The sequence below is a fragment of the Clupea harengus genome, chromosome 14 (assembly GCF_900700415.2).
Source record: "Clupea harengus chromosome 14, Ch_v2.0.2, whole genome shotgun sequence".
Lineage (NCBI taxonomy): Eukaryota > Metazoa > Chordata > Actinopteri > Clupeiformes > Clupeidae > Clupea > Clupea harengus.
Window position 1 is genome coordinate 19693775 of NC_045165.1, and position 14496 is coordinate 19708270.

General features: G+C 40.8%; 1 protein-coding gene across 1 annotated transcript; it reads right to left on the bottom strand.

Moving 5' to 3' along the window:
- rragd (ras-related GTP binding D) lies at positions 1–10202 on the bottom strand. Its single transcript, XM_012836866.3, has 7 exons — positions 9914–10202; positions 8036–8331; positions 5211–5410; positions 4323–4437; positions 2660–2802; positions 1377–1525; positions 1–1185 (listed from the first exon to the last, which is right to left on the bottom strand). Exons 1-7 carry the CDS (start codon positions 10038–10040, stop codon positions 1034–1036), a joined length of 1182 nt encoding a protein of 393 aa, XP_012692320.1. The 5' UTR covers positions 10041–10202; the 3' UTR covers positions 1–1033.
- Positions 10203–14496: the final 4294 nt, after the last annotated feature.

Consider the following 14496-nt stretch of genomic DNA (forward strand, 5'->3'; position numbering starts at 1 on the left):
TAACAAATGCCACCTTTATTTATTAACAAAATAAATAAATAAATAACTTCATAAATACTGAGCAAATTAGTACAGTAATAAAATAATTAGCTGAAATGCTGTGATTCTAAATCTAGCAAGTGAGAATAAAAGTAGTTTAGAAACAAGGCTGTTATGCAATTTGTTTAGAGAAATAAAGCTGAATAAGTCGAAGCATTGGCAACACCTACGTAGAGAATGAGAATAAACATTCAACAACCTTTCACTGTAAAATTACAAGAACAGCAATGTGAACTTTAGAAACAGAACAAAACAACAGTTCACAACATGTTTGTCCTTCTATAAAACTGTCTGTTACTCTGCATTCTAAACAGATGTAAACCATACTGGCATGCTGAGGTAGCTGGCTAGATTTTCAGGAGCTGTATGTTTTATGAAAGGTTGGTTTCAATGCAAGTGCTCTAATTGAAAAAAAAAAAAACAGGCTACTTGAAAATGCCAATATGGTCTGACAATCTGAAAGAACAAACACAATAAGGTTGATACATTAAAGGACCCAGACACGACAAAGGTCTAGGTTTTTAATATCTGTCAAATGATAATGGACGCTGTTGTCCACTGCGACTGCGTACAGCTCAGCCAGAACTCCGGATGGGGCATTCTCTAAATGCAAATTAGTTACGCAAATGCAGTCATTGTTTCGCTAACAACACTATTACACAACATTATATGAGTATATAGTGCCCTGTGTGATATTAGGAATAACCAAATATGTAACTATGTGGAAACATGGCAACAGCATGGACGTAATCACATAATTTCTTTGGGCACCATTGATGAAAAAAAAATATTATGTTATTGTATAAAAACATTGTACTTTCCAGGTACAATCTTCCTTTCTTTTGAATATGATTTACAAAATAAGAGAACGCCATGTGTAGAACTTCACGTCAATGTAACACATCTTTAAAAAAAAAAAAATGAACAGGAAGAAAAGGCTTCATGGCGATTGTTCCAGAACACGGTCACAGACAGACATTCTCCCGTGATTTCATCAGTGTGGCTGGACATGCGCTCCGTTCAGAGTGTTCTGTTTGCTCCACCTCCTCTGGCTCAGCAGCTTGCGACTCTTCTGCACCTTCAGGCGCACGTCAAACACGTCCTCGATGGCTTTCTTGAAGCAGTGGAAGTTGTAGTCGATGAGCCCTGCAGGAGTGGGCACAGGCCAGTGTATTGCTCAATGACAGTTACGAATGCTTGACTCTACCGAGCTCCATCTTATTTCTGAGCGGAGATATGTGGTCACTAAAGTGACCGTGGCTGTCTGAGAGGGTTGTGAGATGTCACAGGGGTGTGTGACAGCAAAAAAACGTGGCTGCATGGTGCTTTGCACTCACCTTTCCTTTCAAAGCTCTCTTCCCTCAGGAAACAGACCATGGCCAGGAACTTGGTGACCTCCTTCAGGTACATGACTGTGGTGTTGTTCAGGTGTATGATGGCCATGGACTCTTTGTCATAGGGAGATACTGCCTCATCCCCAGTTAGACTGGCGGGAAACACAAAGAGGAGAAAGTATCTCTATTAGCCTACTCTCAAAACCTAAAAACACTGGCACTCTGATACCTGATGTTTTCCTTATCAACATTAGATACTAGAAACAGATGGTTTACATAGGTCTAAACAAAGAACAGGATGAAAGAGGAATATATCAAACGAAGAGTTCATTAAATCGCAACAGATGTAGTGCAAAACTATAATTACACAGAATAATTAAAGCTGCGGCTTAGGCAAAAACTTTTTTTCTGATGGGATCAGGGGGCAGATTCCCCCTGATATTTGGGGCAGAAGCTCTACTTTACAATCACATACAAGGCAAATCTTCCACTTCTAAGCTGAGCTAAATGAGTTAATGTGAGCATATTTATATAAACACCACGAGACAGCAAATCGGGGTCACGATATTCATTAGTCAAATTAGATGGGAGATGAAAAATATGACAGAATTTCATTTATTTTCAAACTAGCATTAAGTCTTCACAACAAATGCATACATAAAAAGGGAAACTTCTTTCCCTCGCTCTCCCCATCTCTCTCTTGCATGTGTGTGTGTGTGTTTGTGTGTGTCAGGCATTTCCATGTTTGGGTGGATTAATAGCCAGACTACAACCGACTCTGAGTATGTCTCTCTCTCCGCTCCCCCAATGACAGCAGTGAGACCGCGGGGCACATCTGCTTCTGCAGACGAGTCCAAACCGACAGCTGTGGGACCCAGGGGGTCTGCCCCCTTCTCGCGCCCCTCGTCCACACCTTCCCTGGCTCTGACTACCGTGCCCATAGTTCAGTCTGGGCTAGAGGCGCCAGGAGGCACGATTCTTCCCCAGCCCCTCGCGGGTCAAGAGAAACTCAGTCTTAATACACTTCCAAAAGGAACATCTCCCACAAGTGAAGCAGAAGATGGGAGGGATGTCCTGAGGTGACACATTTCAATTTCCATCTCTCTTTTTTATTTAGATAGAGCTATGAGTCACAGAATTGCAGTGAAGTGGATTAAAGGAACCGTCTGAGTGCTGTGTGTTTCATAAATCTTATCGGTATGAACCAAGAGAACCAAAAGAACATTTATTTTTGTTAGACTCAGGGGGTCATTGCAAAGGGTAAGGTTATTTCAGTGAAAACGTACCCATAGATGCAGGAGATGTCGATGACCACGTCAATCATGTCACAGCACAGCTCGTACGTCTGCATATCCACCGGACTGCTGTCCGTCGCGATGTAGATCTTACTGACCACGTCAAACAGAAAGGCCTTCTCAATGCCTGAGTTCTGAGGGCAAAGACACACACCACCGGGAAGCGATTACTGGAAGCTCAGGTATAATAGGGCAATTACTCAAGAACCAAACCACACCAATTCAGTTCAATTTAGTGCAGTGGACTGGCATTTTGTGCTTTGGAAAATGGAATGTTTTTCAAAATGCATGACAAAGGACAGGAGCTTTTATTGAACTTCCCGTAATAGAGGGCTGTTATATTTATTATTTTAAAACAGAATTATTTTATAATAACGGGTATTATTCAATTACATATAATCCTTTGGATACATTAATTCCATCACCCACAAAGGCACTCATATATAATTAAAAATAATTATACTGCCAAGACTTGGAATCCACATAAAAAAGAGAAATGCCACGGCTTGTTGTTACTGCATTCAATGGCATTATGTGCTTCAAATCAATGTATTCCTTTACTGATGTTTAAGGAAGGCAGAATAAATGATGTTGCTTAAATAATTTAATCCATAAAATAAAATCCATCCATTATGACAAAGGGTCTAGAGAAAATAACACAAACTGTTCATCATTCACAAACATCTAAATCCCTGGTGCATACCAAAAAGCTTCCATAAGGATCATGCAATATAGTAACTTAGAAGAACAAGCTATCATAATGTCAAGGAGAAACACTTTGTGGCAGATCATTTTGTCTTCAAATAGTTTTACAGTTATTTGCATTCTACTGCCCTCGTCTGGTTATAATCAAACATACTGTATTTATAATCAGATTTGGACATTTGGTTGGAGAACTGATCCTGACCAAGATAACTCCAATACTAGCCGTGAAGAAGCATTATGAAGCTTTGGTTTAAATCTAGCGAGCTACCTACCTAAAAACATGTAAAAACGTTGCAAACACCACCAAAAGCCCAGTTGGTACTGATGAAAACTTGCTAACATGCTAACTGGCATCTTCTGGCGATATTGTTGGCAATGTCAAGCTGGGAAAGTTTTATGATCCGAACCACATAACTACACAGTGCATATCATAGACAGGTAGTGGGAACAACAGGTAATTGTATCTGTCCTTCACATGACCATATTCCATTAAAATTAATTTGGAGATTATACCAAATGTAGTTGCTCATAAAATACATACCGCCAAAGGTGGCATAGCGTCGTTTTACACAGAACTACAAGGAAGGGTGGATTTATGTGTGTGGGTGTAGATAAATTACATTACATACCAGTACATTAAATACATTTTAATCAGTGTGTGCGTGTGTGTCTACACAAATGTGTCTCGAGATTCTTTCAATGAGACTGTTACTAAGGAGACGTGGTTCAAATATTTCATCTTCAGTCCCTACTGACGTCGCAATAATGAAATGTAAACTGCTCTTACATTCCCTGGTACATTCCTTCTTAAAACAAACCACCAAAAAAACACAAAAAAGTTACATTAGTAACACACTAAGAAAATCAAATCTGATCCTTGAAATGTGGTTGATGCTTCCAAGGCCTCTGCCTGGTGTAAAAAGGCATGAATGAAAGGTACAGTACTTACAGAAATAAAAATATTGAGGAGGTTCTCAAGAGTGGGAAGCTGAGGAATGAGCTTCTGCACCACTTTACTGAAGGCCTCAAAGATGGAGTGGTCGTATATGCTGGTCAGATAGAAGCTAGGGTGACACACAGAGCAGAAACATATGCTCACCAAGGCTAAACCACACACACTTCAACAGGGTATCTTACTACAGGTAAGAGATGCTATAATGAACAAAACAACCACGAGAAAAGGACTATATGCCACCTTTAAAAAAAGACCATATATTACTACTACTACATATGCGAAGAATGTGAAGAAGAAGAAGAAGAAGTAGAAGAAGAAGAAGAAGAAGAAGAAGAAGAAGAAGAAGAAGACAACAACAAGTCATTGACATCGTCACACACTTTACAGGAGTTATTTATATATAAAGAACAGGAAGTAAGGTTATGTAGACTGAAGACAAGACAAATCAGAAGAGCAGTTCTGCAATTCATTCACATTATTTTCGTGCCTTAGATTTCAGAGAAGGCACTCAGGCATGTTGACATGTGGTTACTCAGACATGTTGACATTAAGCACAATGAGTGAACAGGTACAGTTCAGCTTGAAATGGTAGGCTTCAACCATTCGCTAAAATGGAGCACTTCCACGAACAGAAATTCTTGGAACTGTTGCCAGGTGATGACAGTCCTTTCAGACTGGGAACATTTGGGCAATTACTGCAAACAATCCAGAGCCAACCTCTCAAGGGACAATAGCACACTTTAATAGCCAAATGCAATGCATGTAATGTTTCATGCACATTTCAATGCTATGCTATAACATACTATCTATTGTTCTGTGACCCCACTGAAATACAAACAATGGCACACAGAGGCAATTCACAGCTCAGTCAATCAAATTCACCTGAGGTGTATCCGTTCCAAGCCAGCATCTGCCAGGTCATCATTGGCCCTTTTGTGGATGTCCCTCTGCTTCTCAATCTTGTGGTCGTCCGACAGCCCGTCCACTTTATGGATAAACACCTCAAAGTTGATGTCAGGGTTGACCTTGTAGGCTCTGGTCACGGTTAGGTGAAGTCTGCTCAATGCTTCAACATAGTCATCCTGGAAGATAGATACTTGGGTAAGATGAACATCTAAAGCACATCTACATAAAAGAAAAGGCTACATCAGATGCTGGAACTCTGGGACAGATACGTTGGTGATTGTGTTCATGTGGCTCAACAGGCTGAGCCACGTGCTAAGAACACAAATGTCATAGCGAGCACACATGCCGATAGAAATGCATTGCTGTACAATACAATATAATACAAAACAATACTAGACCATTCTCAGAGACAGGCCTAGTTTGATTTAAAATAGGCCATACAGTTTATAATAATGTTTTGCACCTATGTATTTTCAACCAGGGAAGGAGAACCTGTCTTTGTATTTTTTTGCAAATGTGTGGCTCACATGTGGCTTTGACTTACAACTCAACATTTAGCCAACTTCTTACAAAATACCAATATATACTGTATACATCAGTATTCAGCCTAAAAATACCAGGATATAATTTTACAATACAAAACTAGATGTCCTCCTTATTAGCTCAGAAAATAAGTTATCTTTTCTTTATATCTTTGAGTTATCTTTGATAAGACCCTCCATTTTGAGCCCTATGTAAAGACACTCTCACAGTCTTGTCATCATCTTCAAAACATTTTTGACTGAGACCCAAATATGGACACAAAGGAAATTCATGCATTTATTACCTAACGTCTGGACTACTGCAATTGACTGTTTTCTTCTGCTAGTCACCTAACCATCGCAAAGCTACAGTAGATACAAAACACAGCTGCCAGAAGTGTTACCAAATCAAAAAAAGACCTTTCATATCACCCCTGTCCTTGCCTCACTTCAGTGGTTACTTGTGTGTATTAGAATAGATTTTAAGATATGACCTTTTAAAGCACTATACAGGCTAACACCAAAATACACTGAAGGTCTTTTTAAGATCCTATGTCCCTTCAAGACTCTTCATCAGCCATCAAATGAGCATAGACCCTTTCAATTTTCAAAACACGTTTCAAAACCCATTTTTATAAACTTGCTTTTTTGCCTGTTTGATGCTTTATTGTGTTGTGCTTTGTTACTATATGTTACTATATTTTGTTCATATTACAATTGTCTGTTAATATGTTTATTTATTAATTTACATTTATTTATTTAAGCTACAAATCTGTTCTACACTCTTTGGTGAGTTTAACTGCGACTCTAAATCTAAATGGGGAACAGGAACAAGGGAACCAACAAAGTGATGCAACAGAAAATTACTTTTTAATGGGGAACCAACTCCAGCAGGACTAGTCCCAAAAACAATCTAGGATGAAAGACTTTGCAAGCGCGCGCACACAGACACACACCCATGCAGGGTATGCCAAGCAGTGATTTTGATTAACACATGTAGCCTACCCTGAGAGCTCTAGCCAGTAATTTGCTCTAGCCAGCCCTGGACTTACACACCCACCCTAACCCCCCCCCCCCCCTCGTATTGTACCTGACTGAATGATATACATGTCAGGTAGACCATTCTCTGAGCAACATGCTTATAGGGTCTCCGAGCAGGAAATAAACTCAAGAAATCCTGACAATGTCTTCCGGCCCATTCTTCAAGTTTGGCGTGCTCATTAGATTCTATTATAATCTACCCAGAGAGCTCAGCCAGGCATTTTCTCCAGCCAGCCCAGTCTCTCATTCTGCTTTGATTTTTGGGCCCACTCCTGCTGGAGTTTGATGCCCATTAAATTTGGTACATTTGTAGACTACATTTGTGTGCTTCCCCTCTCCTGTGCTCTTGTTCCTATAGGCCCTGATCGCCACGCTGTAACACCACTATATCTGTCCGTGTTTACACTATAAAAAGGTCCCTTTGACTTAAAGTTAGTATTTGATCACTGCAAACACTCAATTAACACTGAAGTTAAAACCACTATTCAGAATCGTTTATGGTTTATTTACGTTAAGAATGAATTTCATTCTCTAGCATATTTTTCTCATTCGTTAGATAACATGCAAGCTTTCCTTTCAATTTTAATTGATACTGAATAATACATAAGACCTGTACTTGATAATTAATTAATGCCAATCACTGCCTTTAATTAATGTTAGTTCATGAAAGTTTGAGCGTTTGAGCAATAAGCATTGTCTTAAGGAGCTTTATGAAGGCCAAGACGCGTTTGAGCAATAAGCATTGTCTCAAGGAGCTTTATGAAGGCCAAGACCTAAACCCCTAAGGGTAAGCCGACAGTGGCTGTGGCAAAGGAAAACTTGAAAACCAAGCTCAAAACAGGGGGCCTATCTGCCTAAGGCTGGCCTGGGGAGAATACACACAGAGGGGAAGGGAGGCCAGAAGGAGAAAATAGTGAAAACGGGATGAATAGAAGGCAGGTAACAGCTGGAGGTTGATGTTTAGTGCATCAAAACGAAACCACGCATTGAAAGTTCTTCTCTCACCTGTACTTAGTGGGCTTTGTTACATCTAGAAGTTAAGCTCAGGAAATGTTTTTTTTTTTATCCTGATGTATGTGTTTTCTTATACCTACAACTGGCAAATAGATTCAAATTGTATACATGCGATGGCAGGTGTGCGTAGAGCATACAGACACACATTCATCCCGTTTATCAGAAATACAGCAGTATGAAAGCTCTCATTAGATTTACATCAGGATCGTGTGAGTGTCGCTTCACCTGTGAGTCAATGACAAAGATGAGTGCCCCGGTGCCGCGAAATATCATCTCGTAGTCGAACGTGGGGTCGAAGAAGTCGATCTGGCCAGGGAAGTCCCAGATCTGAAAGCTGACAAAGGAGCTGTTGGAGACGTCCTCGCGACAGATCTTGTTGGTACTCTCCAGGAAGAGCGTCTCGTTGGGAGACATCTTGTGGAACACAACCTTCTGGATGGAGGACTTGCCGCTGCGACGGAGGCCCATCAGCAGGATACGTGGCTTCACCTCACTATTGAAGGGGTCACTGAAGCCCAGGACTGTGTGAGGTTGGACAAACACACACACACACACACACACACACACACACATTGAAATATTTTTATTTGTATTCAATAGGGAGATTACAATAACCAAAACAAGATCCAAATATATTTTTATGCCAATCTGCAATCCAAGAATTTACCCAATAGAATACATATGATGGGTATAACACACAGCCACACACCCACACAAAACACATACACAAACTTCCAGATTGACATACCCACACCCACAAAATACGGATGTGTATTTATATTGATGCACACATACACAGAATTCCTCTCTCTCTCTTTGTCAAACACACACACCCACCCCCCCCCCACCCCCACCCCCCCCCCACACACACACACGAGGGAGATTTACAATTCACTTCATGACTATGGAAGAAATACCATCACTTAATATTATCTACTCTGCTCCAAAGCTAGTCATCACCAAAAGTTCACGTGTTTTCAAGTAATTTCATCGAAAGCTAACAGTAAGAAGGACAATGTGATGCAAGTCTGTGCAATGGCACTGCAGGGAGCAGTAATAAAGAACAAGGCTTGGGAGATCAGACCAAGAAAACACACAAAAAAGTTGACACGAATGACTCGTGTCAGGAACAAATCCTATGAGAGTAAAAACAAGTATTAGGGAAATGTGTTATAAAGCACACGACTGACTGACTGACATTTGCCGGGACATGTATGGGGTCCTCAAACAGTTCGACAGTTTGGAGCGATCTGTAACAGGCAGCAGATCAAGTCATCAACATTGTTGGTGAGCAAAGTGGGCACTGGCACTTCCCTCTCACTAATCACATGCTCGCTGATTTGAAGGCTGTGACCTTGATAACTCCATGTTGTGGAATGCGAGCTGCATTTGGGTAGAGCGGAGGCGCACTAAACCTTAAAATACAGCTTTTGGAATCTGGCCACGATCGACTTCCAGCCTCCTAGGACGTCTGAATATGAATAGTCAGTGGTTTACTGGTCTGTCTCTAAGTCTAATAATTATTACACAACGAAGACATATCGGAATTAAGCACCGCAGTTCTAGAAACAATGTAATGCGGAAACTAGTGAAAATGTGTCAAATGATGAAGTAGACTGAAAATACCTCACTGCGGTGAGGCACATTTTTCCATTCTGCTTCTGACCCATATCTGACAGTAACCTTAACTATTACAATAGTAATATGAACAACCAGGCCTAAGGAATTATTTTAACATTGTGCCAATACATTTCACCAAAACTCTACCCCAACCCCCCCACGACTCTACCCCTTAGTAATAATTTACTTCGAGGCGTAGCTCAAGAGTTATACGGCCCGACTGCCTTCCTGGCCGTATGTTACAGGGTCACAGTAGTCAGTTATAGTGGTGTTATTGATTCACTGAACTTGCTCAGCGAATAGCCGACTACTGTCAATGGAACTGATATTGATATCATGTCGCTACACTGCAATAACATGTTTTAGTAGGGTATCTGTGTCTGCACATTCGAGCCAACAGTCTGGTGGCTTTAATCAACCAATTGCTCACAGTAGCATAATATTTTTGTCCAGCGAAGAAAAGTTTAGACAATTAACAACTACCTCCGTCCTCGCAGCTACAGTCAACATCTCCGTCTGTGAACGTATCGAAGTCGTCGTCATCGTCATAGTACGCCAACGCCAAGTCCTCATCCTCCTCGCAGTATTTTGAAAGCCCTTCGCTAGTCATTCCAAAAGTTCTGAAAATGTAACTGCGGCGCTTGACCAACTTCTCCACATTGTCACCTGATATGTCCAAGCCATTGTGAACTTTCACCTCTCCTTCCCTTCACAGTGGGCATACCAGCCCGCCTGCACGGGAATTCGCAGTACACTGCAACAATTCATGACCTCAGGCGCATCAAACAATGATTTGCTCTGACAAACAAGGGTGAAAAAGGACAAACTTGCCATGCCAAATACTTTGTACAGGGCAACGCCTACCCTTTCGCTCAATGAAACAGGCGACAATATGGTGGCCATCGTGCAAAAGTGGCTTAGCACACTGGGAAGTGTAGTGAACGTCTTATAGGTTATATCAGCGTTTATTTAAGGGCTTAATTGTTTAACTCAGCAGTCTACCACGCAGGATGTGTGGTTCTGGTTGATTTGTTTTCCATGCTATTTGAGAATACAGATTGGCTTAACATAGACAGGCAAAATATGTTGTACTGTGGATGTGCTGGTGCCTCATAAGATATAAAGAATAATCACCGCTTCACGTGATTTCAGAACCAAGGACAGTGGTTTCACCTAGCATTATTTCACCCAACGAAACTAATTGAAGCGTTAAGTGCACCACACAAAGGTCCGTTGTCTATTTGAATCCGCTGGATGGCGATGCGAGTATACAAACAAGGGCAGATTCTCTACTTAGAGGCTTTTGTTAAGAGTTGTACTTTGGATGAAACCACATCCGAGATTAGTGCATTCAACCGGCAGTCGGCTAGATCTGTTCAGAAAGTAAATGTATCTGTTGAAGTCACGTGTCACAGTGCGTGGCGTTCTGAATTCTGAGTTCCAGTGCCTCACACGGATGATCGCTAACCATGCATGCATCCCCATGTGCTCCAATTATGGAAGTGTAGCCTACTAAATGTTTTTAGCCTGGAACCACTGGGGAAAAAATGTTAAAGAGAGCTGTCTTATTGTTATCCTTAACTATAAGCTGGTCAATTGTACTGTTCAGTCTTTATTTGGCATCATGAAGGAGTTCTATGAAGTTGTTTCATAATAATTGTGGATGGCCCTGAAGCCCTAGTTTTGCTGGTTATGAGACAGATGTAACTTAAAAATGTTGTGGTGTTTGGGTGGGAGACTGCGTTTGGCAAGTGTGTCTGTTAATCTGTAGTGTTCTGTCCTAGTAACGTGATTCATGTTCCTTTTTGTGTCTGGTCTTAGCGTGTGTGACTGTAATAATTTCATCTGCATTTATTGCTGTTGGATGCCTGTGTGTTACCCCCTGCGTATCAGTCACTTATACTGTCTTTGTTATGTTGAAGTTAGATATGCCTTCTGTTTCTCCCACTATGGCATCAGTGATTCTTGCCTATCTCCATGTCACAATGGAAGGTTTACAGCCAGTAATAGGTCACTTCGCTCTTTCCTTTGATGTACCTACTGACGCCACAGTATTCAAAGACTTGAGATGATTTCCCCTGTGGAAGTGGAGAAGTATTTTAATACTTTTTCAGTAGGCAGGCAATCACAAGAAATTTTATTTCTTAAACTTCATGAAATAATTCAGATGAGAGAGTATTTTGCTGGAACAATGGGTGATTGACGCCATGTGTAGTAACAAGACCAAATGCATAGAGCAATAAGAAATATGACTACATTCATTATACATGCATTTTCTGTAAGCCTGTTCCAACCTGATGCAGCATATAATGTGTTGATGCACAGACTGCATTTGCATCAGTCTTAGCCTTCGACTGATCCGCCATTAACATCGGAACCACCTTGTGTCTCCTCCTCAGCCAAATAGACACCTGACGGTATTAACTAATGCAAACTATCTTGACAGATCACACTGTTGCCGTGCGACAGTCCACATAACCTCAAGCAGATAACCTCATTCCTGTAGGAATGCACAAGACACTTCTGAAGACCTGGCTCCTCTGCCATGATCTTATGCTGTAGACTACTGTCCTTTCCATCCCTCTGCAGGAAGCCTGTTGTAAATAGTTATTCTACTGCATTTATGACTAGAAATAATGTGCAATGCTGAAATGCACAAGGGCACTGACAGCTTTTTACTCTTTTTGAAACCCCAAAGGTGACACGTATTTCGCGTGGGTGCAGTAGGCTTTCTGACAGGTACAGAACAGGAAACCAGCGATGCTTCTACATTCAGGTGGCATGGAGTGTGTGTGTGTGTGTCTGTCCCTGAGACAGAAAGGAACCTGGGGTATGTGCAAAGTGCAATGAGAGCTATGACTCAGAGAGGTATAATAAAATCAAGCCAAAAAAGTTGTCAAATATCTGGCATTGAGCGGAGACTGATACAGACACAGAATGTGTGAAAGGGTGACTGAAAATGTTATTCAACTCAATTAAGTTTTATTTATGTAGTCCCAAAACACTAAAACAGAGCCCAGGGCCCGAAACAGAATGTATTAAATAATTTCTTACAGCCGAACCTCCAACAGAGACTGACTGGATAGATGTTCAAAATATGGAGAGAATGACTTTTTCGCTGAATCTACGGTTTGATACATTTTTGCAGTATTGGGAAAAATGGATTATGTTTGTGACCTCACAGAATCATCACTGATCTGTTATTGTGTGAATTGACATTTATTTCCATCATTGTACCATCAGTATAAATGTATAGGTGACCAACTTTTTGTTCATGTATGTATGCATGTATGTATGTACAGTATGTATGTATGTATGTCCCATTGTATCTTTGTTTCATTAAACATAAAGTATAAAAAAAAAAAAAATTAATAATTTCTTATAATGATAGGTTTGGCTGAATTTCCACAGCAGTAGACAAGTACTATTCAGCTGTTTAAAAGGAGGCTATGACACTGTGTTATGCCGGTGTAATCTAGATCTCTACTGCAACTACTTCTACTACTATGATTACTACTGCGGATATGTTCAGTGTTTGGAGTCGCAGCTGAGAACAGCTGATGCTCTCCCAGATTAATCTCCACACGAAAACAAAGCAAATCATCAAAACAGCTCGGTGGCACTGTAAGTATGGCACTGCATACCTCCTTATGGTTTTACCATGCTGAATAGTGAGTAGAATGTTGTGTATGGCGAGTGAACAGATGAATGAATGATGGTTATTAAGTGCTGAGATGGATGAATGAACCCTGACTGATGATTCGGCATGACGGAGCACGAGAGATGCAACCATACCACTAGTGATGGATGCAAATGCTATTACTGAACAGTAAAATATTCAATGCTACGATTTTGTGAGTTTGGTGATCCAGTGTTAAAGAGCACTAGCTTGCAAACCGATTTAGAACTGAAAGACCACGTGCTGAGTTGTTAGCAGGCACCTTTGTAAAGTATGTAGGAATAATACTTTAATGCTGTATAATGTCTTTGTTAACATGTCCATGTCAGTGTTTACTTCATCATATATTCAATTGCAGCCTTTTAAAACACGTATATAAAATCATACATGTCGACTGTTAACGTAGCAATAACTGTGTTACAGTTCACATCTCACATCTCACACCTTCAAACGTCCTTTAACTGTTGCTAATAGGGGCAAAGCAAACCCACCAGGGAGCCATTTGCCATTGGGTGAATACCAAGGGGACGATTCACACTGGGCTGTTGTGCCAGTTGTTTTATGGTCCATGTGAGTTGTGAGGGTTTGTGTGGAGGGCTTTGCACTGACGGAGTGAAAGAATGCCAGGTGTTTGATGGGTAATTGATGTTACTATTGATGTAAGGCCTGTGGCTCATTGCATTATATATGGTGCGATGGTTTGTTAGACAAGTTATGGATGATGGCTACATATGGGGGTAGTAGTGGGGGGGGGGGGGGGGGGATGGTCACGGTGGATTCATCAGAACCTGCTGTTTTCATGAATCAATCAATGTTGTCTTTTGGAAATTGCATGATGTCCATGTGTAAGCCCTGCATGTGGGAATGAGGGTAAATACAAGCCCTAGGGCCATGTTTGGTGTTTGTAGGCTATACAGTAAATAGGAAGCTGATAAAGCAAAGCAGCTTTTCTCTTTGCTTAAATCTCCTCTGTTTAATATCAGACTCTAATCACTGGCTTCTTAACAGCATCCAGAAGCAAGCCACGCTAGGTTATTTGGCAAAGGGATGAATGCAAGAGAAAAATGCCAGCCTTAAACATTGAAAGTGCTGTAGTTATCACAACAGAAACATTTCAGAGTGAACAATTTCGTTCAATTTTCTATTGTGCTTTTAAGTTTGAAGTGATATTCTAAATGACTCACTTCAATACAGACACACTCTGGATATAACACCAGCCATGTCCTTGAGGCTTCTAGGAATGATACAGCTCTGTATTTAGAGTTTGTAGAATGAGAGACCTTTTGAGCAATACTATTGCTACAACTATTATCTACGTAGTGAGCTTGTTATAAAAATATGGAGGAACCAATCTGTCTCTTTGCAACAGCTGTGTTACATTTCAGTG